The 25025-nt window shown below is 38.2% G+C and overlaps 2 protein-coding genes across 14 annotated transcripts in view; one reads left to right on the top strand and one right to left on the bottom strand.

Annotated features, from left to right (window-relative positions):
* LOC124385302 (protein unc-80 homolog) overlaps nt 1-16719 on the top strand; it is a 54790-nt gene extending 38071 nt beyond the window's left edge. For 5 of the 13 annotated variants that reach the window (XM_046848613.1, XM_046848594.1, XM_046848566.1 and 2 more), the window contains 21 exons: nt 461-726; nt 2391-2525; nt 2639-2777; nt 2853-2949; nt 3041-3211; nt 3680-3772; nt 4078-4296; nt 4676-4906; nt 7116-7239; nt 7440-7565; nt 7659-7782; nt 8630-8836; nt 9041-9225; nt 9492-9657; nt 10520-10744; nt 11000-11147; nt 11389-11445; nt 12237-12318; nt 12546-12663; nt 13342-13547; nt 14789-16719. In XM_046848613.1, the coding sequence (XP_046704569.1) occupies nt 461-726; nt 2391-2525; nt 2639-2777; nt 2853-2949; nt 3041-3211; nt 3680-3772; nt 4078-4296; nt 4676-4906; nt 7116-7239; nt 7440-7565; nt 7659-7782; nt 8630-8836; nt 9041-9225; nt 9492-9657; nt 10520-10744; nt 11000-11147; nt 11389-11445; nt 12237-12318; nt 12546-12663; nt 13342-13547; nt 14789-15127 (3458 nt within the window). In that variant the 3' untranslated portion in view covers nt 15128-16719. The remainder of the gene's footprint in view (nt 1-460; nt 727-2390; nt 2526-2638; nt 2778-2852; nt 2950-3040; nt 3212-3679; nt 3773-4077; nt 4297-4675; nt 4907-7115; nt 7240-7439; nt 7566-7658; nt 7783-8629; nt 8837-9040; nt 9226-9491; nt 9658-10519; nt 10745-10999; nt 11148-11388; nt 11446-12236; nt 12319-12545; nt 12664-13341; nt 13548-14788) is intronic. The other 8 variants (XM_046848621.1, XM_046848647.1, XM_046848574.1 and 5 more) reach the window with 5 other exon arrangements.
* Nucleotides 16720-17693: 974 nt separating this feature from the next.
* Nucleotides 17694-21719, bottom strand: si:ch73-193c12.2 (E3 ubiquitin-protein ligase BRE1A). The gene is made up of 4 exons (XM_046851223.1): nt 21585-21719; nt 21241-21334; nt 21041-21128; nt 17694-18361 (listed from the first exon to the last, which is right to left on the bottom strand). The coding sequence occupies exons 1-4, from the start codon at nt 21637-21639 to the stop codon at nt 17753-17755; spliced, it is 846 nt and encodes a 281-aa protein (XP_046707179.1). The 5' UTR covers nt 21640-21719; the 3' UTR covers nt 17694-17752.
* Between the last annotated feature and the right edge of the window lie 3306 nt (nt 21720-25025).

Raw genomic sequence — 25025 nt, 5'->3', positions numbered from 1 at the left:
CAAACTTGTAAGCGCACAAGAATGTCTGATTCATTAGAATTTTCAACTCTCGTTGGAAAGAAAGGGCACAAATTAAAGCCAGAGGGAGAGGGAGAGGAAGAACTTAAGTATACTAAACTGTGCCCTGACTTCACACCTCACACCCTCACACCCAACATTAGTGCTTGACTTTACTAATGCTCATGTAGTCGATTGGCCAATATCTAATAGAAAACACTCCCAGAAGCATGGATGTTAATATACCATGCATCTGAAATAGCATATTTAAAAAGCACATTTGAGTCAGGTATCAACAAACCCTTGGCCATATAGAGCACCTTCATATCTTTATATTGGTTTGACCATATAGCTGGTATATGAATATATAAATACACCTTTTCCAAAATTTATTAACTTGGTTATTAAATGTTGATGTAACTGCTGCTTGTATGATTGTTTTTTTATTGTTGTAAAATTTCAGGTAAAGAACTATTTGGCATGGACACTTTGCACAAGGTTTTGTGGATCAAGCTGTTGGAAGAGATGTTTCTGGGCATGCCTAGCGAGTACCCGTGGGGTGATGAAATCATGCTCTTTCTGAATGTGTTCAACGGAGCCCTTTTACTCCACCCGGAAGACACTGCCCTCCTCAGGCAGTATACCGCCACAGCCATCAACACCGCTGTGCACTTCAACCATCTGTTCTCCCTGAGCGGCTACCAGTGGATTCTTCCCACAATGCTTCAGGTGTGGAACACAGACACATCTTTTGTTACTTGAGCATCCAAAGTGTGTTGATCAAAAAAATTTGCTCCCAGTGTTGCAACCATTCTTGCTCATTTTTTTATCAATAATTAAAGTCTAACTATTAAAGTCATAATATTTGCTTTTTTGGGGGGTTTGTACCATTTTTTGCTCACAAGTGTACTTGTAGGAAGTAGTTACCAAACCATACCTTTGGTAGGTCCGTGTACCTCTGGTCAGTAAATTTTCATTTTAGAAAGAGAATATGAAAAATAAAATAGGACCTTTTTTTTTTTTTTTTAAATGTAATACAGTGGAACCCGGTTATGTCGATGTCCTAGGGGGTCGCCAAAAAGCATCGAGGTAACTGATGATCGAGATAATCGAAAATCAAAATGGTGGCAATATATTAACGTGCTTGAAATTTCTTTATGTACATGATGTGCGTTAAAAAATGAGAATGTGCATGCACGTGTTTTTGAAGGGTTTTTTTACACAACAGTGTGCCGGGATTTGTTTGATGAAGGCATGCTATAAAAATACATACAGTACATGTTTATCTGTCAGGAATCCACCTGCCACGCCCCTTCGGCGCCCCCTTCAGCGTGTCAGGTGCTTTCTCGGCCGCTTTCTCTGAAGCTCCCGGCTTCAATCGCGCACATATGGTGCTCGTTTATCATCATCACCAGCTCCTATTTAAACTTCCACACTCTCACCGGCCGTTATTGTTGGTATATGTTGGTTTACGGCGGTCGTTATTATCGCTCATGTGTATCCCGGTACGTGCCTTCCCACCGGCACTCTCTCAACGGCTGCTCTTTTCTTCCCAAAGCGCACCGCGGATTCACCCCGAGAATTTGCCGGTTCCACTTCAAAAACGTCGACTTAATAGGGTTGTCGAGGTAACCGAGGGTGAGATAACCGGGTTTCACTGTACTGTACCGAAATATGAACAAACAAGTAATTTTCCTGTTTCTTCATGGATGCACGGAAAGGAAAATCGAAGGGAAACTAAAACAGAAAAATTAAGATTTTAATTTATGACACAGGAAGTTGATGGGAACGCTCCAAAATGAGGATCTAGATACTGTAGCTGGAAGATCAAACAGGTTGGTCAGAATGGAACCCCACCTTTATATGATGTTAGAATCAGAATGCTTCATTGATCCCATAGGAAAATGGAAAAAAGTGGAGTGATGAGTGATGTCGTCTTATTCAAAATCAGAGTACTTGGTTTGTGAATATGGGGAAATAGTGAGGTTTTCAGAAAGAAATGTAAGATTTTGTGCTGCTATATAGACTGTATAAGGTTCACCCCCTTTGTATCTGAAACCACTGTGACGTATTGCTTCTGCATCTGCAATTAGACAAAAATCTAACATTTTTCTGTTTTAGTTTCCCTTTGATTTTCTTTTCTGTGCATCCACGAAGAAATTGGAAAACTATTTTTTTTATTCATAGATTTGTTCTGAAAACAAAAATGCAAAAAATGCATTTAATTATTCCACTTTTTTTCTTTTTATGCTTTCCTAATTGTTTAATCACATTGTCCGAACAGAAAATGAATTGTTGGATGAACATGGGTGCATGTTGAAGTAGGAGCTGTATACATTGATTTACCGATTATTCTGTGTTGTTATTATTAAATGCATTCTTCTTCACATTAGACATACGCTGATTATGAAAGCAATCCATTGCTGCGTCGAGGCATCGAGTTTTGCTGCAGGCAGTTTTACATCCTCCATCGCAAACCTTTCATCCTGCAGCTGTTTGCCAGTGTGGCCCCACTGCTGGAGTTCACTGTAAGAGCATAAACCATCATTCTCGAGTCCTTGCTACATTTTACAAGTTTCCAAGAGCAGCTGTAGGTATCACCATGGTTGACATTCTAGCGCTGGTTGATTTCTTCCCTCAGACATGCACCAGTACAGGACTGTCTAAAGGTGTGTCTGCGCAGTGCCTGTTTGACCTTTTGGTGTCTCTGGAAGGAGAAACAGCTGACAGCCTGGACGCTTTGGAGCTGGTCAAAGCTGAGAAACCATTACGCTCTCTGGGTAAGGGGTCATGTTAGACCACCTCTTCACTGAAACACTTAAAAACCTACCTCTTATACATTTCCTTTTATTCAGATTTTTGCTATGGCAATGAGGACCTAGCCTTCTCCATCAGTGAATCCATTAAGCTGTGTGTAACCGTGGTGGCCTATGCTCCTGAATCATTCCGAAGGTACACAACATAAAAACAAATACAACCATCTATATTTTCTAATTCTACCACATACAATGTCTGTATAATAACATCATGCCTTTACGTTCAGTCTACAGATGCTGATGGTTTTAGAGGCACTGGTTCCTTGTTATTTACAAAAGCTGAAAAGTAACAGTCAGGCCCTGGAGTCAGCATCTGTAGCCAGAGATGAGATTGCAGCCATAGCCGCTCTGGCTACATCTCTGCAGGCGTTGCTCTATAGTGTAGAAACGCTGACACGGTTTGTTCCTCTTTTCTTTTTTCTACACAGCTTCACACATGACACATCCTTCCTCTGCACTTTACAGTCATGGCTTTATGATGTCCTGTTAACTTGTGTGTGTCTGTCCTCTTTGTGATCATTTGAAAGTTTCTAATCATAGTTTCTGTGTCCGGAGAAACTGTCAGTGAAAAAAACTAAGACCCTGTTTTTTTTTTCAGCCTGACCTATTTTTTTCTACATCTTAGTCATGTTCATATTTGTTTCCAGTTTTGACCTTAGCTTGCCTATTTTTTCATGCATTATCATTATCTATAATCATATTCTAAAAAAGCATATGAGAGACATCATAAAGACCTCCATCAATTGTAGAAGCCATTGAATTTAAATAAAATGCTTTTTGCAATGCTTTATTTGCAGTTTAATCGGTTGAGTAGTAATGGTAGCAGTGGTATTCATTTTTGCTGTGTATTGTTGATGGTTTCCCAGACCTATGACTGCACCACAGATGAGTCGCTGCGATCAGGGCCATAAAGGAGGAACTACTGCCAACCACACAATGTCTGGAGGAGCAAATACCAGGTGAGGGCTGTTTTTAGAGTGCAGTACGGTCAGCCCTCCATGATTGTGAGCGTTATAGCCACTGTGGATGTGGAAAAGTCACAAGTATCTCAGGGCCCCATAATCAATACACAAAAAAGTAAAGCAATACACTGTACAGCAACATGGTTTTATAATGTTTATAAGGGAGGCGATGTTAAATGGGCGAATGTGAAGGGCCGACTGTATTATAACACACTTTGATACACTATACCTACTTAACCAAATAAAGTTTAGGTTAATAGGTTGAAGTTGTAAAAAAAAAAATATGAACAACCTACACACAGAGATAACCTTCACCTGCTGGAGGAAGGACAGGGCATGCCCCGGGAGGAGCTGGATGAGCGTATAGCCCGTGAGGAGTTCCGCCGGCCTCGTGAGTCGCTACTCAACATTTGTACTGAGTTCTACAAACACTGTGGCCCACGACTGAAGATCCTGCAGAATGTGGCTGGAGAACCGAGAGTCACTGCTCTAGAGCTTCTGGATATAAAGTCTCATATGAGGTATGAGCAAGAGTGAAGAATTACAGCAAGAGAGCAAAAATTAATGCCTTTTCCATGTTCTATACATTTAAAAAACATTTTTGTTCATGAATTAAACAAGCTTTTATAACATTTTGCTATATAGTCCATTTTGTGTACTTAGATATATTTAATTGCTACATTTTTTGTATTTTAACAAACATTGTTTAAGTGAAGATTTCATATTGTAAAATCGCAAAGGTCTAACTAACTACTGTAGCTCACTCAGATAGCTAGTGGCTTATCTCTCTTCTGCAGGTTGGATATTATGCTATAAAATGCCATGGTAATGGGTTTTGACTCATGTTAATTTGCCCAATTAGAACCAAGTTAATGTGATAGGTTATGATCTGATATTTAGGCTGGCAGAGATTGCCCATTCGCTCCTGAAGCTGGCCCCATATGACACTCTGACCATGGAAAGTCGCGGCTTGCGCCGATACGTTACGGAAATGCTGCCCATCACTGACTGGTCATCAGAAGCAGTGCGGCCGGCTCTGATCCTCATTCTCAAGCGCCTGGACCGCATGTTCAACAAGATCCACAAGATGCCCACGCTCAGGTGCGCCCGCCCACAGGCTCTGTACTCCAGGTCTGTCCACTTCTCCTTAGTCGCCGTTTCTGTCTGTTTCTGCCTCCCTCTCTTCCTCCATCGCATCTCTTTGAGATGTGACGCTCAGCGTTGTCATCGTGTTTTGGTGCTGTGCGCTTCGTCTGTGCCCACAGCTTTCTCTGTAAGGTCTTGGTGTGTTTGAGTGTGTGTACTTTGTGCATAGGTGAGTGTAAGGTAAGTCAGCATGACTGATTTTTGCTAATTTAATATCCAAAAAAATATAGAAAAAAAATGTCATAGCAGACCTACTGATTCATGGCAACATAAAAAGAGCTTCTGAAGAACAAGCTATCACTTTATTTCTTTTAGGTCTTCTACAAAAACACATTCCTTTTTTCTATCCTATTACCTTTTGCCATGTGGTCAAGGTCTGTGTATGTTTGCATTTATTTATTATTCCATTTTTAAGTCAAATAATTAAATACCAAAAATGCGTGCTTTTATTAATTGTAAAAAAGAAAAAAAAAATATTATAATAAAAACAAATATGTAATCACCATGTTAATTGTTTCTTTTTCAAAATATGTAATATGGAATTTTAATAGTATCACTTTTGTCTTTGTTGTTTGTTAAATGAATGTGCTGAAATCATAAAATTATCCAAAATATCGCAATATAATAATGATATGCAATAATACAAAATATTGATTTGACTAATTTTAAATGAATGATACATGTCAGTAATTTAGGCCTGTAACCATGCGGAGATTTTAGTTTTTGCAAAAACATATTTTCCCTTGAGCCATATTCTGGTTTCTCTGAAGATAAGCTATTATCACAAGAAAGATACAAGATTAGGTTAACTTTTTTGTCATGATGTTTAACTAATGCACAATTAGTCAAACTTGATGTTTATTGTAGATGAGGGCATTTTTATTAATGAATTCAGACCGTGGTTAAAGAGAAAATAGCTGCTACTCGGTGGTGTATTGTTTTACAGCTCTGAGCTCCCAAGCTTCAATCCTGCACACGGGTAATTGTGTTCGACTATGTTTTTAAAAAGTTTCAGATTCAGGTTCAGAAACATACACTATATTGCCAAAAGTATTGTTTCTTCTGATCTTTCCTGCTATACGTGGTTCTTTTCCAAACTGTTACCACAAAGATGGATGCACTCATTTGTACAAGATGTCTTTAGATGCGCTATAATAAACTTTTTCATTCACTTGAACTTGGAAACCCAAACCTGTTCCAGCATGGCAATGCCCCTGTGCATAAAGTGAGCTCCTATAAGATCTGGTTTAGATGCTTTGGAGAGGAAGATCTTGAGTGGCCTTCTATAGAGCTCTGATTTCATACCTCAACACCTTTGGGATGAATTGGAACACTAACTGCACCCCAGGTCTCCTCACCTACATCAGTACCTGCATTATACCCTTGTGGCTGATGAACCTAAATATCCATAAACACACTCCAAAATCTAGTGGAAAAACTTCCCAGAAGAGTAAAGGGAAAATACCGTACTTATGACCAAATGACCCAATACTTTAGGCAATATAGTGTAGTTATCTAGCACTATGTTTGTCAAGATAGCATCCTTTTCTTGAGAAGCCAATTCAGAAATCTGTAAACCATTGTGGACACTTTAGTGATTAAAAATATATTACTGCAGTATTGCCATAATACTTAGAAATGACATGGTGCCACTGGTCACAATAATATAATGCTAGTATGCTACTGTTTCATGATGTCTTAAAAAACATTATATCTTATAATGAGATCACAAAATAAAATCCTTACGGTCTTGTGTGCTTCAGTAAAGATGCTATCATTTCAATAGTAACAATAAAGTAATTGTTTAGAAAAGAACATTTAAAATAATGAAATCATATCACATACATACAATCACATACATAAATGTGACTTCAGATGTAAAAAAAAAAAAAAAACATTTTTAATTGAATGAATGCAAAAGTACACGGATCTGTCAATTTTCACAGCTGAACTAAAAAGAAGAATACCTTTTTGTTTAATTAGTCATTTAATAAATTATCAAGTATACAGAAAATGTTTTAGACAATAACATTATGCAGTCATTGCTTGTAATTTCCCAACAATAACCAAAGGTACATGAACTTTTTTTCAGATTTTACATGAGTAAAATCTGATTATTATAGATTTTGTGGTCTAAAATTTGTCCTTTATATGTGTTCTACTCAAACACTGTTGTTCGTGGGGTTTTTCCCAGACGACAGGTGGAATGGGAAGCAGCCAGCAGTCTGATCGAAGGGATTTGTCTGACTCTTCATCGCCAGCCGATAATTTCATTTCTCCCTCACCTGCGCTCTCTCATTAACGTCTGCGTCAACCTGGTAAGCATCACTGAGCTTGGACACACTTTATTTTGGAAGACTGGACACCTGGTGATGGTGTGAAGTACAAAATAAATATGTATCAGATGTATTATTAGGTTAAACTGGATATAACTTTCTCACATTCGGGGTGTGTGCTTAGGAAAAACTGGATGCATGATGAACCCTGAATACTTTAAGTTCTGTGTTTATGTGTTTAGGTGATGGGTGTGGTTGGACCTTCAAGTGTAGCAGATGGACTGCCATTGTTGCACCTAAGCCCTTACCTCTCGCCTCCTCTACCATTCAGCACAGCCGTGGTTCGCTTAGTGGCCATGCAGATACAAGTATTGGATTTTATGTGCTTTTAGCTCTGCACACAAATCATTTAGAGAAGAGCCTGTATTCAATTCCAGTTGTTTTTTTTCTCTTATTCACAGGCTTTGAAAGATGATTTCCCACTCAGTCAGGTGATCTCACCCTTTACCAATCAGGAGAGACGAGAGGGCATGCTGCTTAATCTTCTAATTCCATTTGTGCTGACTGTTGGCTCTGGAAGCAAAGGTTAGTGTTGAAAATAGACCATCTCTAACAAAATAGCGGTTCTATATTTTTTTTTAATAATGCGTTAATCTTAATTAACCATTGAAATATGTACATCAAAATCACGTCTTATACACAGGGATACTCTTTTATTATTTGTAACTATCATTTCCCAAATATAATTTTTGTAAAAATAAGCCTTTTTTTTACAGGATTAGTTTCCTTTCTTTTTGTTCTAGCTGATATGAAGTGATTTTTTTTCTGTCTGTATTAAGTAGATTTTTCTCTCACCTCGCCATTACATATGTTAATCACATTATCAGGATCTCATGACAATTCATGTAAACATAAAATGAATTGCAAATATATAAGATTGTGGAAAAAGTAACAATTAGATCAGGCTTATTATTCTGCATTTGTATTTTATTTTGAAAAAACAGTTTAGATTTAATCTTACTTTTAGTTTTCATGTTTAGGATCATTAAGTTTATAAAAATAAAGGTCTGTAGATAAGATCTCAAATCTCATGGTAAAAAATCACTCACTGTCGCCTAAAAATATGGTTATGAGTATTTTTGCAATATCTGTCAGCTCTTTATGAGCAGGTCCATTTAAAATCAAAGTTTTATTCTTAAAAATTCTATTTATTTTTTTACGTGTTTTAGGTGGACATTAACTTTTTAATAGTTTTCCATATGGATTTATTTTTGTTTCTGTTAATGAGAATGCTTCTTAAAAATTCACCTTACCTTTGTTCAAACTATGCATCTGGATGACTATAAATGATCACAATTAAGCAAATAATATTATCCTTTTGGAAAAACAGATCTCATACTGAGTGTTAAATTTTTATGTGTTTGTGCTATAGACAGTCCTCAGATTGAGCAGGCGGAGGTCTTCCTGCTCCTGCAGACGGTCATTAACATCCTGCTGCCTCCGCGCATCATCAGCACATCTCGCAGTAAAAACTTTGTTTTAGACGCATCTCCGGCACACTGCTCCACCCCCGGAGACGCAGGCAAGGACCTCCGCCGTGAGGGACTGGCCGAGTCTACCAGCCAAGCTGCTTATCTAGGTACACATTCAAATCCCTCACTCCCCTCTTACAACTATTTGTAAATGCTCAAATATACTGGAACATTTTTTATAGATAAATGCATACATACATGCATGCACACTCACACAAGGCATGAACATATACACACATACACACTGTCATATACACACACACCAGTTATATAGAAAATAAATGTAACTGTTGGACATGCTCTACACACAGCTCTGAAGGTGGTGCTGGTGTGCTTCGAGAGGCAGCTGGGTAATCAGTGGTACAGACTGAGTCTGCAGGTGAAGGAGATGGCTCTGCGCAAAGTGGGCGGTCTTGCTTTCTGGGATTTCATCGACTTCATAGTACGCACTCGAATCCCCATCTTCGTGCTCCTGCGGCCCTTTATTCAGTGCAAGGTAATCGAAATCTAATAACTGACTTCTTTATTACTTCTTCCAAAATACACAGCTGCCAATGTAATCCTTATCTTATTAAGAAAAAAGAAGTCCAGGAAGATAAAGGGGGTAGTAATGTGACCATGCTTAGTCATGTTCACAACATGTGTAGTTGCTCATTATAGCCCTTGTGAGAAAATCCAGTTTCTGACCCCGAGGAAACATCAATTAGATGTTCGAGAGTGCCGTAATGCCGAAATGATCGATTTTCCTCTCACGTTCATCAGCTGCTAACTCAGCCGGCAGAGTCTCAGGAGGAGATTACAGCCCGGCATCACATCGCCGACCAGCTGGAGAGGCGCTTCATCCCACGCTCACTCTGCAAGAGCTCGCTGTTCGCCGAGTTCAACAACGAGCTCAAGATCCTGAAGGAGGCCGTGCACAGTGGCTCGGGTGAGCATGCCTTCGCTGTTAGCGCTCTCATTCAAGTTGAAGTCAAATAATTGCACTTGAGAAAAAACTGTAGTAACCAGAGAAGCATTAGATTTGCAGGGTAACTGGATGTTATTATGTCCTTAGTATTTAACTAGATATTAACTTAGGAATATAAATATATTAAATACTGTTCTAGAAAGAGATCAGCAGTAGGAATTTGTTGTAAAATTACACGGAAATATCAGAATTACCAGAAATACCACATTATTATTATTATTTTATTAACTGTAACCAATAACTGTATGTAATGAATTGTTGTTTCTCCCATTATACCACAGCAGTTTGCCAATAAATATTATTTTTTTATCACTGAAAAAACATTTTGTTTATTTAGAGTCTACGTTTAATGTACATCCATTCAAACATTATTTCCTGGTATCACTTGTACAAACTAACGGCTTTAAACAGATTTTTCTGTTTAGTCCTATAAGGAAAAATAAGTTTATCCTGTCCTGAAGATTTAGCCACATCTGAAAAATAAAAGAACAGCTTTACCTCTGACTGTTATAAAGTGCAGACATTTTGGATTTTAGGAAAACACAATGGAAACTACACCATATAAACAATCACGTGGTTTTCAGTGTGTTTTCATATGGTGTACATGAAGCATCTGTGTTTTGTTATTGTGTATGCTATAGAACCTATACGGTATTATAATAAGGAACGACCACATTAGTATAAACCTGTGATTCTAATTGCAGCGAGAATCGCTGACTGAGCCGTGCTGCAACAGAAAATCTGCTGATTAATCAAAATCATCATTTTCAGAGAATAGAAAATGCAAAAAAAGTAATTACACATTGCTTTACCCTTCTTGCAGCATACCAAGGAAAGACGTCCATCAGCACAGTTGGCACCTCCACATCAGCCTACCGGCTGAGCCTGGCCACCATGTCCCGCTCAAACACAGGCACAGGGACAGTGTGGGAACAGGACAGCCAGCCGTCTCGCCAGCCCTCACAGGACACACTCAGTCGCACTGACGAGGACGAGGAGGAAAGTAAAGCCAACCCTCTTCCATCTCCAGTTTACATTTTACAGAGAAGTAATATTTGATCATTGAACATTTTTTAAACTGCTCACTAATACAAAATCCCCCCAATTTTTTTTTTCTTCCTGATAATTTTTTATAACCAAAGGAGCTGGTTTGAGATGCAATACAATATTCATGAAGAAACAAATGTTATTCGTTTGAGTTGAATTTAATTTACATGCTCATTCAGCAATTAAACTTGTAGGGCACTTGTGGAGTTTGTGTATCTGGTTATGCATTTTGCTTCCTCCTCCTGTTTCTTACCAGATGACTCCATAAGCATTCCCAGTGTGGTAAGTGAGCATGAAGCTTTCTTACCCAGCTTAATTACACAACGCCGTTTCTCCAGCCATGCCACAGGCTCCGCCTCTGGACAGCCAGAGCCAGGACTAAGCACTATGCTGCCCAGTCACAGGTAAACTTCCCTACTGATTTCTGCTGCCAACAATAACACGAACTGTGTAGCAAAAAATAAAAAATAAAAACTATTTCCTTTATAGATGCCCCACTTTTTGCTGGAGGTCACCACATTTTATCTTTAAATGATGTACATGACTTAACCATATCTTTCCTTTTAAAGAGAAGGCTGAACATCAGCTGTGACTTGAATGCGTCTCCAGTCTTTCCCCTAACCTTGTTTCCTTCCCATTCTGCAGTGAACCCAATGTGCTAGATGAGTCCGGGGGGATGCTGGAGGAGGGTACCCTGTCACGGTACAGTGTCACAGCCCTGTCTGTGCAGTGTCTCACTGTGTGTGTGCCGGGGCTGGGCCTGCCTCTCCCAACTCATTACATTCACTGACTCTATAGGACAGCTTTCCCTCTCCTTTTGTATTTTTTTCCCTTTGTCTCACTGTCCTCTAATTGGTTTTGTTCTTTCTCTCTGGTATGGACACTAATACTAAATGTCACTACTTTATTGTCACTCTGTGGTACTCATGTCATTTCCAGTGAGCCTCATGGTGCCATGGTGTCCATTCATGTTTCAGGCTTCTTTCCACTGCTCAAATTGGAGTTCCTTTCTGGAGTGCCAATCTCTGGGGCTGAGGAGTCTGGTCTGGCATGTGCAAATCAAAAAATAATACAATTTGCTGGTATATTATAGTTTAGTAAAAAATATTATCATATATAAAGAATTATATATATATATATTTAGAGAGAGAGAGATTTACAAATTGTTTACAAAAATGGAAATCCTCGAAACGATGCCAACACCAGCTCCTCTAAATCCCCTAATGGTGTTGTGAATGACATTGCAGGTTTCTAATCTGCAATTCATGTGTCACGATTTTGTCTTTGTCACTGTGTTTGATTAACGATGGACCCTGGACTGTGTGTGTGTGTGTGTGTGTGTGTGTGTGTGTGTGTGTGTGTGTGTGTGTGTGTGTGTAGAAAGAACACAATTCCTCTTAATTCTCCGATGTTTATGGAGGATTTGATAGGGATTGTGTTCAGCTCTTTTTAACCCCTTTCACTCACACATTGCACTACGGATTTTTCTACAGGGTTGCGAGTGTCCAGAGTGAGCCGGGCCATCACAATCTCTTACTTCAACCACCACTTGGTCGAAAAAGAGGTCTGAGGCAGGTGAGAGGATCCTAGCAATTTAATGCAATCTGTCAGCTTTATAGTCCCAATGTTTATTAATGTTGCCAGGAATAAAAAGGTCCCAAATAAGTAGATTAAAACAACATAAAGAAATACTGAACAGCTTTTCTTAGCTCAGCCGGACAGCCATATCGTTGTTGCACTTTCTGCAAGACTAAACGAGAGAGTGGATTTGTTTAGGGTTTTTTTTTTGTTTGTTTTTAAAGCTTCGTCGACCTTTACTGACCATCCCACGGATGCAAGATGAATGTCGTGGGCGGCAGGGAGCCAGACTCTCAACCACTCGCAGAAGCATTCAGCCTAAAAACAAAGCAGCAGATAGAGGTGAGTATGTACAAAAGTTTGTGGACACCTGGCCATAGGATTCATATGTGCTTTTTGAGAATCCTATTCCAAATTTAGTCACCATTTGCGGTTATAATCTCCATTCTTCTTGGAAGATATTTTACTAGGTTTTGTAGTGTGTGGAGATTTGTGCGTATTCAGGAACAGTGGTGTTAGTAAAGTTGGGTGCTGGTGTAGGTTGAGGAGGCCTAGGGTGCAGTCAGAGTCCCAAATCACCCCAAAGTTATCTTTCACACTGACCCATGTACACCATATCTTCATGGAGCTGGTTTTGGTCATGCTGGAACAGGTTTGGGTCTCCAGCTTTATAACAGTTTGAGAAAGAATCACATATGGCTGGAAAAGTCAGGTGTCTCACTCACTTACTCACTCACTCACTTACTCTTAATTACTATTAAAAACTAATTAGACATTCAGCTGTATTTCTTCTGCAAGAAGCCCATCTATTTTAAATGTTAGTTTGAGCAAGCTGAAGACAGCAGGTTGTTTGGAAAATCCTAACACAGATGGGAAGCTTGGAGGAGGTTTAATATTGCTAAAGGGTTTAACAGAGATACTTCACTGATTAGCTATTAGCTGTGAGCCACAAACAAAACCAATCTGGGCAACCTAATGTCTAATCAAATGCTTATGCTGCTCTGATATTTCCTCCTTCAGCACATAATGACCAGAAGAGGTCAGTCACCTTCACAGAATCCCAAGAAGCTTCTGGAAAGTCTCCTTCTACTACACCCACAGCCAGCTCTGCTCTACTGGGAGCAACTGGAGCCAGAAGACCCAGCCACTCACCTACACCTTCTCTTCCCTCTGAGACTCCATCACCCTCCATCAGAGCTGAGCAGCACCTCCCAGCACACCCACAGGTGGACTTTCATTTTTTTCTATTTACCAATGATGACTGCATGATTGAAAGTGTGCCACAAATACAAAGATTTTTTAATTTGCTGAAGAGTTTTTTTTTTTCGAGGAACTGATATAAGATTATTGAAGGTATTCAGCAGTAGCTACACAGTTCATATGAACACCTACATTTTGGAAAGGACCTTTAAAGAGGCCAATCAACATAGGAATCCAACAAGTGACAGATGTGTAGGTGTTACCCTGCTGTCTTTGCCCGATGATAACATTTGGGCCGATATGTTCATTTCAAAAGTGTCCTTATTTGCTGTCAAGGTTAATTGAGAAGGTTTTGAGTTTGTAAAACCTTGAGTGTGATTTTTTGCTGTAGCTAGCATTAAAGCTATATATAAATGTATATTATATAGTTAGCATCAATGGTTAGGGGTGTAAATGTACACATATTTGTACCGAAGATTTTCGGTACAGGGATTTCCCTGCATGTGTACCAAATGCAATCCTTTTTACGTGAGGAACATTGTTAAAATCTGAGTTCACTTACAGATACATTACATTAAGTGCCGGCCCACAAGTTTAGTCTTACACAGAAATCTCATATCACGTTTTAACTTTGCACTTATTGTCTCTACCAAACTGAATGTATCTAATGATTAACATTGCTCTCTTCTATGCTTCAAGTTGCATTTGTAAAATATCATCAGCAATAACATTCAGAAACACAAACAGGCAAAAATAAAGGGGCAGTGTTGGAAAAATGAAAAAGAAAAAAAAAGTGCAAAAAACACTGTTATTTTGTGCAGTTCCTTTAAGTCCATAAAAATGTAAATAACCTTAAATAAAAATTAAATAAAATTGTCGGTTAGGCTGAACTGAGTTGAGCTTAAAGATGGAAGCATCTCGAAAAACTTGGGTTTTCAGCATCAACTTTCCTAAATTTTGATAATGCCATTGTTTTTCACTCACGGAAAGTTTCATCTGTTTGTGCATCTGCTGCCTTTACAACTGCACGTCTGATTGTAGCAACAGTAAGCATTATAACTGTAGTAGCAACCAAACGGCTCTACTGAGCAGACCTTGATGTGCCTGATATAAATCTGATTCTATTAGAAAATTGCATATTGCATATGTTTATTTCATTATGTGAAAAGGCTTCGCTGTCCAGCTGGACGCATCTTGCGGTCCGGATTTGGACCGGAGTCCACCAGTTGGCCACCCCTGTCCTAAACCATCCACTCTTCTGTTCTAGGCCTCACCTGTTGCTGAGAAAGAAAAGCAAGACAAGAGCAGTACAAGAAGTAGTCTCTCTCCTACACCATCCTCCACTCCTGCCTCCAGGTCATGCTCCCCCCTCCCTTCCTCTTTCCCCATGCTGAGCACTCCTGTTCGGCTGAACCCGGCTCAGATACGTGAGAGTCCGGAAGATGAGGAGACGTCTGGGCTTTTGGAAAACACAGACACCTCGCTCCACCCGACTGAGGAGCAAGGCACCGAGAACCCTCTCCTTACCTCTCTGCTCATACCTCATTCTCTGTCCCATCTGCCTCTGTCTCCTGTAGATCTGGATTTGGACGAGTCTCATGTCTGAACGGCTCTAAAGCTTTGAACAGTCAGGGCACTTGTCGGTGTGCAATATTCAGCATCTGGACATTAGAATACACCTTGATTCAGTGGTAGCTGTATTGTAGTGACCAAAGATTAGGAGAGAAAACCTCAGATGAAGATTGAGATGAAACCAGGTTGCCAGATTGACATGGTCCTTTCATTGTGCATATTAGTTGGTGCATAACCAACCTTTAACCACTTTACAACTGTTCATTTTGACCTTTTGTGTGCTTGTTACAAAGGTTTCTGTAAAGGTTAGTTGCTCTGGGGAAATTTAAACTGTGATTGATTCAAAAAATGATATACTAGGGAAAGTAAAAAAGGCTTTGATGAGCAGCTCTAATGAGTAAATGAAAGCAGTTACCAGTTTATGCATAAGCATTAATAACAAAACAGAGGTTTCATTTTTGTACTGGCGTTTTGGAATCTGCTTGGTATTTAAGATGACCTACAGAGAAGCGAAATAAGGTTCTGCAGTGCTCCCATGGTCATATATGAACCCTCATAGATCTAACGGAACACATCCTGTACATAAACCCGATTTTTCTTCACGACTAAAAGTTGCTGTAGCAGGGAAGTGGCGCTAAAGATATTGGCCTTCTGCTCAGAACGTCATGAGTTTAAATCCCAGCACCACCCAGCTTCCACTCCTGGGCCCTCGCCCAAGGCCCTTAACTGCTCAGATATATAAATGAGATAACTGTAATTTGGATAGGTTTTGTAAAAGGAGTGTGCCACATGTCAAATGTAGATGTAAATGAGTTTAAATATTAATACAGCACTGTGAGTCAACATTCAAGATCATCCACAAAAAAAATTATATACAGATATATATCTATAAACTTGTAGCTCACACATAATTATTCATTATAATTTGTATCCAAAATAATTTTATTTCCATGTGCACAGTACCATGTATGTGATGTAGATTAGCATTCTAAATTATTTGATTAATAATCAAAGATATTTGCAATAAACTAATCAGGTAGGTTTTCCAGACCTCATACACACATTACATCCTATAAAAAAAAATAAATAGAAAAAACCCTGACCTGAACGGACAAAAATTTTCCACAAAAGACCACGTCTATCCCAGGTTAAGCAGAAGAATTCATGTTACTCCACAATCAACAGGTATATCAGTCTTTCTATTAAATCACATGGAATTTTATTTCACATTTTGTTTTCTGACAGAAACTGGTCTTATCCTACCAGCAGGTTGTGTACAAGCCCAAGGGGAAAAGGGAAAATATAATCAATTGTGATGTAGATACACAGTATATAATCAGTTATAGAATCAAACAAAAAAAACTGCAGAAGCTTGAGCTAACAAGGTGCCTGTGAGGAAAGAGATTGTCACCATTTGTCAAAATGTCTGCGAGTGCATATACACAGTGTTTTGTGTCTACTGATTTTATTTTTCCTGTCAGTAAAACCGCTGCTAAATGTTGAGCTTGTGCAATAATAATAAAAATATACAAATCCTACCTTTAAAGCGAAACTACAGCTTTTCTTTCAGAAACGGAGACGCCAGAATCTTTAACGGTAGTAAGAAAATAAGTTCCCCAGACAAAATAAATTACACCGCCACGCCAATCCACCATCTGAGGCACCAGCAAGGCATCAGCAGGTCTTGGACCTGTACTAACATTTACCCTATATGGACAAAAGTATTAGGACAACTGACTTTTCAACCATATGTGGTTCTTCCCCAAACTGATACCACAAAGTTGGAAACACACTCTATAGGATGTCTTAGGGTGAGGAAGCATTCAATTTTCCCTTCCCTTGAACATGTTCCAGCTTATCAATACCCCTGTGCACAAAGCCAGCTGCAGGAACATAGTTTACTGGGTTGAAGTGGAAGATCTTGAGTGGCCTGCTATAGAGCTCTGAACTCCTTTGGTATGAACTTACAGCACTACATCATTACCTGATTTTTTTTTTTACCATCCTTGTGGCTGAATGAAACACTAAAATCTAGTGAAACATCTTTTCAGAAAAAAAAAAAGAAAAAAAAAAAAAAGTTAATAGAAGAGCAAATGGGAACTAAATGTGGAAAAAGATGTCCAAAAAAATACAAATCTTATGCTCAGGTGTCCAAAAACTTTCTATATAGTGTAAATTGGCAAAAAGAAAAATTTTTATTAAATAAAAAAATGGATCACTGATTATTCGCTGGACATTTAACAAAAAATTGTAATCGGTTATTTCTAAGTTACATTTCTTTTTCCAAGAATTTCTTTCTTCTTTTTCAGGCCTGTCCTGCCTGATTATGCTCCGATTTGGCAACCACAATTTCCAGTGTGTGCTCTGCTTGGAAATGAGAGTCACAAGCAAGTTACTCCATATTAAATTTACACGTGTCCTGTTACACTGGTAACTAACAATATACAGGAATATTGGTGGCTGGAACTTTTCCCCAGGGAGCTTATTACAGATGTTAAGACACATCAGGAGCCTGTGGACTGGTTGAATTGTAAGCTACTCACCAAATTATTTTTCCATACCGAATACTCCAGCTAAGTGACGCAAACAACAATGAGAGATACAAAACCGGATACGATTTATTAGTAGAAAGCAGGCATTTCCGAGACACCAACATGGCTCATTGCGTGCTGTACTGTTTCGACATGAACGCCTCGAGGAGCTTGAACAGTCGGTCTTCCCGCGCTGCAGCTTCTTGGTCCCTTCGGTCCTCTCTTTCTCTGTACTCCTTCTCTCGCTTCTCCTCTCTGGCTTGCAGCTCCCTCTCCCAACGCTCCTGTCTAGAAAGCAGATCCTGCTCCCTCCTCTTCTCTCGCTCCAGAGCTTGCCTCTCTCTCTCTTCCTCTCGCTCGGCTGCCCGCCTCTCCCTCTCTTCTTCTCTGTCGGCGGCCCGCCTCTCCCTCTCTTCTTCCCTCTCTGCGGCACGCCTCTCACGCTCCTCCTGCCTCCTCTCGAGCTCCTGTAGGGCAGCTAGCCAGTACTGCTCCTTCCTCTTCTTGGCAGGGGGAGGATCCAGGCCAGATGAGGACACAGGGACAGGGAAAGGGCTGGATGTGCTGGATAATTTGGATAGGTTGGACAGGTTGGACAAATTGGACAAGTTGGAGAGATTAGACAGAAGCGAGTGAGCCATGGTGAGCTCTCCACTCAGAGCCTGATCCATCACGACGTACCACTTCCACGGAGCCACTAGCGGGTCACCTCCCATCATACTGAGGCTCTTGATATCCTACAGAACAGCAAATATGGAATTATGGGTATATTAGATTAGATTAGATTAGATTCAACTTTATTGTCATTACACATGTACAAGTACAATGCAACGAAATGCAGAGTACAGTAGCATAGCCTTCATTTTAAATGTATCAACTCAGTCCCTAGTTAAAATTAAAAAGGTTTCCCTATAAAATGCATCTGGAAAGTATTCACTTTTTTCCCCACATTTTCCAAAATAGATTCAATCGATTATTATTATTATTATTATTATTACTACTACTACTACAAAATAAGGGTGTTTGAAATCTTTGCAAATTTTTTGGTGGGAAATAAAAATCATCATGAACATAAGTATTCACAGCCTTTGCTCATGCTACAAGTTTGCCATTTTTGTGCAGTTTCTCCCATTCTTCTTTGCAGAACCTCTCAAGCTCAATCATCTTAAATGGAGAGCATCAGTGCACATCTATTTTTAGATTGCTCCAGAGATGTTTAGGTCTGGGCTCCGGCTGAGCCACTCAACACGTTCACAAAGTCTTCCCGTAGCCACTTATTTGTTATTTGGCTGTGTGCTTAGAGTCGTCGATGAACAGTCGCCCCAGTCTGAGGTCCACAGCTCTCTGGAGCAGGTTTTTTTTTTTTTTTAAATCAAGGATGTCTCTACATTGCTGCATTAATCTTTCCCTTGATCCTGACTAGTCTCCCAGTTCCTGCCGCTAAAAAAAACATCCCCACAGCATGATGCTGCCACCACCATGCTTCACTGTAGGGATGGTATTGAGCAGGTGATGAGCTGTGCATGGTTTTCTCCAGACATGACACTTGGCATTCAGGCCAAAGAGTTTAATCTTTGTATCTCATGGTCGAAGAGGCAAACTCCAGTTGGGCTGTCAAGTGCCTTTTACTGAGGAGTGGCTTCTATCTGGCCACCCTACCATACAGGCCTGATTGGTAGAGTGCTGCAGAGATGGATGTTCTTCTGTAAATGCTGGAGCATCAAGTCACATTCCTGACTAAGGCCCTTCTCCCCAATCACTCAGTTTGACCGGGTGGCTCCGCTCTAGGAGTCCTAGTGGTTCCAATCTTCTTCCATTTACAGATGATGGGGGCCACTGTGCTCATTAGGACCTTCAATACTACAGAAACTTGTCTGTACTCTTCCACAGATCTGTGCCTTGATACAATCCTATCTAAGAGGTCTACAGACAATTCCTTGGACTTCATGGCATGGTTTGTGCTCTGACATGTACTGTTAACTGTGGGACCTTCTATAAATAGTTGTGTACCTTTCCAAATCATGTCCAATCAACAGATTTTACCACAGGTGAACTCCAATCAAGTTGTAGAAACATCTCAAGGATGATCAGTGGAAACAGGAAGCACCTGAGCTCAATTTTAAATGTCATGGCAAAGGCTGTGAATACTTCTGTACTTCTGATTTTTGTTAATTTTTAATACATTTGCAAACACACATCATTATTATAATGTTATCATCATTATTGGTTGTATTGTAAGAATCAGATGTTTCTTTATTAAAGAGCAATATACAATTCTCTCAAAAATGGGTCTCTTAAAATAACCAAGTAATTGGTTTCCTTTTTAGAAGAATTTAAATTTTTATTGCTGAAATTTTATACAAAAATATCTGTGGAAAAAAAACATTTAGTGCATTTAATTCCCATATTACATCAAAATAAAAATAAAAATATATAAATAAATCATAAATAAAAATACATTTCAGATTACTCCTAAATTGGCCTATTTTCGATTGGTTTTGTCTTTATCTGTGTTTTGATTGGCAATTCCGAGTTTATTTCTCGTAATTCTGACTTTACACTTTTCAATGTGTAAAGCGGTCTGCTACTACAGAGGGGTGATGCTGCCTGATTGGCTAAAAAACAAACAAACAAAACTTTGGAATTGTGAGAAATAAAGTCGTAAACATTTTTTTTTTATTTGGCGGAATCAGGATTCCATATAAACAGTTTCCTCGTACCTCATTTTCCCTCCCTTTTCCTCCATTTTTCATTCTGCAGCGTGTGTTTACCTTTCATGGCTATATATATAGATAGATAGATAGATAGATAGATAGATAGATAGATAGATAGATGTGTTTTTTTTTCCTTTATCAGCCTATGGTCAAGTTACATTTTTGGCCATTAATAGGAAAGAAAATGTGGGCACTTCTGTGTTACAGGTAAAGTTACCAGCAATGGGAGAGAAAGGGAGCCCTGTGTGTGAGATTCAACTGTTAGATTTGGAATCAGTCAGTGCAAAGTCTATAGACGTTTTGGAGAGTTTAGATCTTCATCTATGAGAAGACAAAAAGGAATCTCAATCTAAAAAAAGTAATGCTTGATAAGACAAAACAGCCCGAAGAAGTGGATTGAGTCGGGCGAGTTGTGACAGTCAGGAGTTTAAATCATAGTTGTCAATGCGAGTTTTTTCCCCTCCAAGATATTTGACCATCCACCAGGGAAAAACCTCAAGAAAAAACAGAGCTTGATACACAGAAAACCCTGAAGGGACCCATGCTGGGTGAATGGAGCCTGAACTTTTTAGGACTTATAACATGTAAAAGCCCCATCAGAAGAGGTTAGCAGGTCTGAGGATGCATTTAGAAATCCTCAAATAATAAAAATCATGTTTAATGCAAACAGCATGGTATTTAGGAGTCAAGCCTTAGTGTTACCTTATATTTCTGTCTTAAGTTCTCCCACTTCTTCTTCACCCATGCTGGTGTCACTTTCCCTTCCAGCCGCTTCTCCTTCACAAAGAGTCTGCGGGTGGACAGATGTCTCATGAAAAATGTTACAGCAGCACCCATGAAGCATTAACGGTGCAGAAACAGTGCATTAAGAGTGTAGAAAGTGTGTAGAAAGTGTCACTTACTCGAAAGCTCTCAGGGCGGTGTTCTTCTTCCCCGTGAACAAGCTGTTATTACTGACGCGCCACACGATCAGCTCTGCTGTGTTCGCATCAGTCCCTGAAAACACACCGCACACATATAACACACACTTTTGCTGATCCCCACATCGTCCTACATTAAAGCATGAACTGGGGTTCTGCATCAGTGATATCGAACCGTGAAACCTGGCGTGCAAACATGGCGCAGTTCGGTATTTCTTTTCCCAGTAAATGATTTCAGTAAAACAATTAGAGATTATCAGAACTGCAGCAGACACCAAATCCTTACATTTCTGGTCTACACTTTAATATGAGGAGAACAAACTTACATTTAAAGGTTGTAATCGATCCAACCTCTAACGTTAGGCCTACTCCATTCTCCATTTTATTGTTGTTTTGTTGCCGTTTTCTTCGCGTTCTCTCTTTACTCAGAAGGAAGTCCGGGTGCACTGCTGCCCCCTTCAGGAAATGCGGTGTAGTGTAAAAGACGCCACACGGATCAGCCATTACATTAAAACCACTGACAGGTGAAGGGAATAACATCAGAGATGTGCAGTTAGAAGAGGCAGATATGGTCAGTTTCTTCTTCATCATTATCTTATTCAATATATTTAAGCAATATTAAAGTTTTGTCCAGCTCCCGCCCGCAAAAGCCCGCAGGTGCTATATATATATATATATATATATATATATATATATATATATATATATATATATATATATATATATAAGTAGTTTTATTTTTAATGCGCTGAATGCTTCTTCTATTTTTGCTTTTGTTTTTAGTTTCTTACTTCCCTTTTGTACGGAAGCGCATTGCATTCACAAAGAAAAAAAAATCACAGAAAATATCTCATAATTATTACGTAATATCTCATAATTATTACCTAATATAGCATAATTAGATCCTGATCTTATAATTATGAGACACTAAGTCAATTATGAGATACTAAGTTATAATTATGAGATACTAAGTCATAATTACGAGTTAGTAAGTCATAATTACGAGTTACTAACTCATAATTACAAGTTAGTAAGTTATAATTATGAGATACTAAGTCATAATTATGAGTTAGTAAGTCATAACTAAGAGTTAGTAAATCATAATCATGAGTTAGTAAGTCATAATTGAGATACTAAGTCAATTATGAAATACTAAGTCATAATTATGAGATACTAAGTCATAATTATGAGATACTAAGTCAATTATGAGATACTAATTCATAATTACGAGTTAGTAAGTCATAAATACGAGTTAGTAAGTCATAATTACGAGTTAGTAAGTTATAATTATGAGATACTTAGTCATAATTATGAGATACTAAGTCAATTATGAAATACTAAGTCATAATTATGAGATACTAAGTCATAACTATAAGATACTAAGTCAATTATGAGATACTAATTCATAATTACGAGTTAGTAAGTCATAATTACGAGTTAGTAAGTTATAATTATGAGATACTTAGTCATAATTATGAGATACTAAGTCAATTATGAGATACTAATTTATAATTACGAGTTAGTAAGTCATAATTACGAGTTAGTAAGTTATAATTATGAGATACTTAGTCATAATTATGAGATACTAAGTCAATTATGAAATACTAAGTCATAATTATGAGATACTAAGTCATAACTATAAGATACTAAGTCAATTATGAGATACTAATTCATAATTACGAGTTAGTAAGTCATAATTACGAGTTAGTAAGTTATAATTATGAGATACTTAGTCATAATTATGAGATACTAAGTCAATTATGAGATACTAATTTATAATTACGAGTTAGTAAGTCATAATTACGAGTTAGTAAGTTATAATTATGAGATACTTAGTCATAATTATGAGATACTAAGTCAATTATGAAATACTAAGTCATAATTATGAGATACTAAGTCATAACTATAAGATACTAAGTCAATTATGAGATACTAATTCATAATTACGAGTTAGTAAGTCATAATTACGAGTTAGTAAGTTATAATTATGAGATACTTAGTCATAATTATGAGATACTAAGTCAATTATGAGATACTAAGTCATAATTATGAGTTAGTAAGTCATAACTAAGAGTTAGTAAATCATAATCATGAGTTAGTAAGTCATAATTACGAGTTAGTAAGTCATAATTACGAGTTAGTAAGTTATAATTATGAGATACTAAGTCAATTATGAGATACTAAGTCAATTATGAGATACTAAGTCATAATTATGAGTTAGTAAGTCATAACTAAGAGTTAGTAAATCATAATTATGAGATACTAAGTCATAATTATGAGATACTAAGTCATAATTCAGGTTAGTAAGTCGTAATTATAAGATACTAAGTCAATTATGAGATACTAATTCATAATTACGAGTTAGTAAGTCATAAATACGAGTTAGTAAGTCATAAGTACGAGTTAGTAAGTCATAATTACGAGTTAGTAAGTCATAATTATGAGATACTTAGTCATAATTATGAGATTCTAAGTCAATAATGAAATACTAAGTCATAATTATGAGATACTAAGTCATAATTATGAGATTCTAAGTCAATTATGAGATACTAATTCATAATTATGAGTTATTAAGTCATAATTATGAGATACTAAGTCAATAATGAGATATTATTATGTAAATATGTGCATCTTTATCTGCAATTATTAGTGCCATTGTGTATGTATATTCTGTTCAATATGTTCCATAAAAAAATATAGAAATGTTGCCTCGGTGTGCTCTGGTATTTACTATGCGTGAGGTTTCTACTCTGTCCTCTACATCTGCCTCTTTATACCACCCACCTGCATGTCTTTCCTCACCACATCCATAAACCCCTTCTTTGGATTTCCTCTTTTTGTTCTGCCTCTCGCTTCCATCCTCAGCATTCTTCCTCCGATATCCCTCATGTCCCTCTTCTGCACATGTCCAAACCATCTCAATCGTACCTTTCTTAGCTTGTCCTCTGTCACCTTGACTTGATGAGACAGTACCTCAGCTGTTATTTTCCAATAAAAAACATTTAATGAAATGTGAAATGATAGTTTAAATAAAGATTTTTTTTTAACGAGAGGCATCCATTAGCAGCCTTATAGTAAGTGAGCATCAGAACTAAATCTGGAGCAACAGAAGAAGGTGGTCTGGTCTGATGGGTTTTTTTTACATCATGTGGACAGCTGGGTGTGTGTATCACTTCTATCCTGGATTGGCTTCCAAATTCTAAAAATTCCAAAGGTCTCAATCCAATTTAACATCTGTGGGATGTGCTGGGAAGCAAGTCTGGTCCATGGAGACCTCACTTCACAAATGCTTCACTGCTTTGGAAAGAAAACAACTTAAGAGACTGCTGTAAATAAAAAAGGGACTTAGGATCTGAGTTAAGAAAACCACCCAGCTGTCGTCTTATGAGTTTGTGCAACATTATGTGACCAAAAACTACAGAATATTGTGACTGACCATTTTTTGCTGTAAATTCTATTTTTTCTTCTCTTATATCACAGGCATAGTCCAAAATACAAAACATTGATTCATTGAGTTATAAATTGTAAAAGAGTGTTTAATGGATCATGAGAGATCAATTGGATCACATGGCTTGGTCATTTCAGGGTTCAGATCTTTAACCCTATTCAGAATCATTAGGATGTGCTGGAGAAGACTACACGGAGCTTGACAAGAAATGAATGCAACTCTGAACGGAAATAAATGTTGTGAGATTGCACAAGTTTATCGAAATGACGCCACGATGAATATATGCCCTAATCAAAGCAAAAATGGGGTCCAGGTAAAA

The sequence above is a fragment of the Silurus meridionalis genome, chromosome 1, assembly GCF_014805685.1.
Source record: "Silurus meridionalis isolate SWU-2019-XX chromosome 1, ASM1480568v1, whole genome shotgun sequence".
Lineage (NCBI taxonomy): Eukaryota > Metazoa > Chordata > Actinopteri > Siluriformes > Siluridae > Silurus > Silurus meridionalis.
Note: the sequence above shows the minus strand (reverse complement) of the source record. Positions and strands in the feature narration are given on the sequence as shown.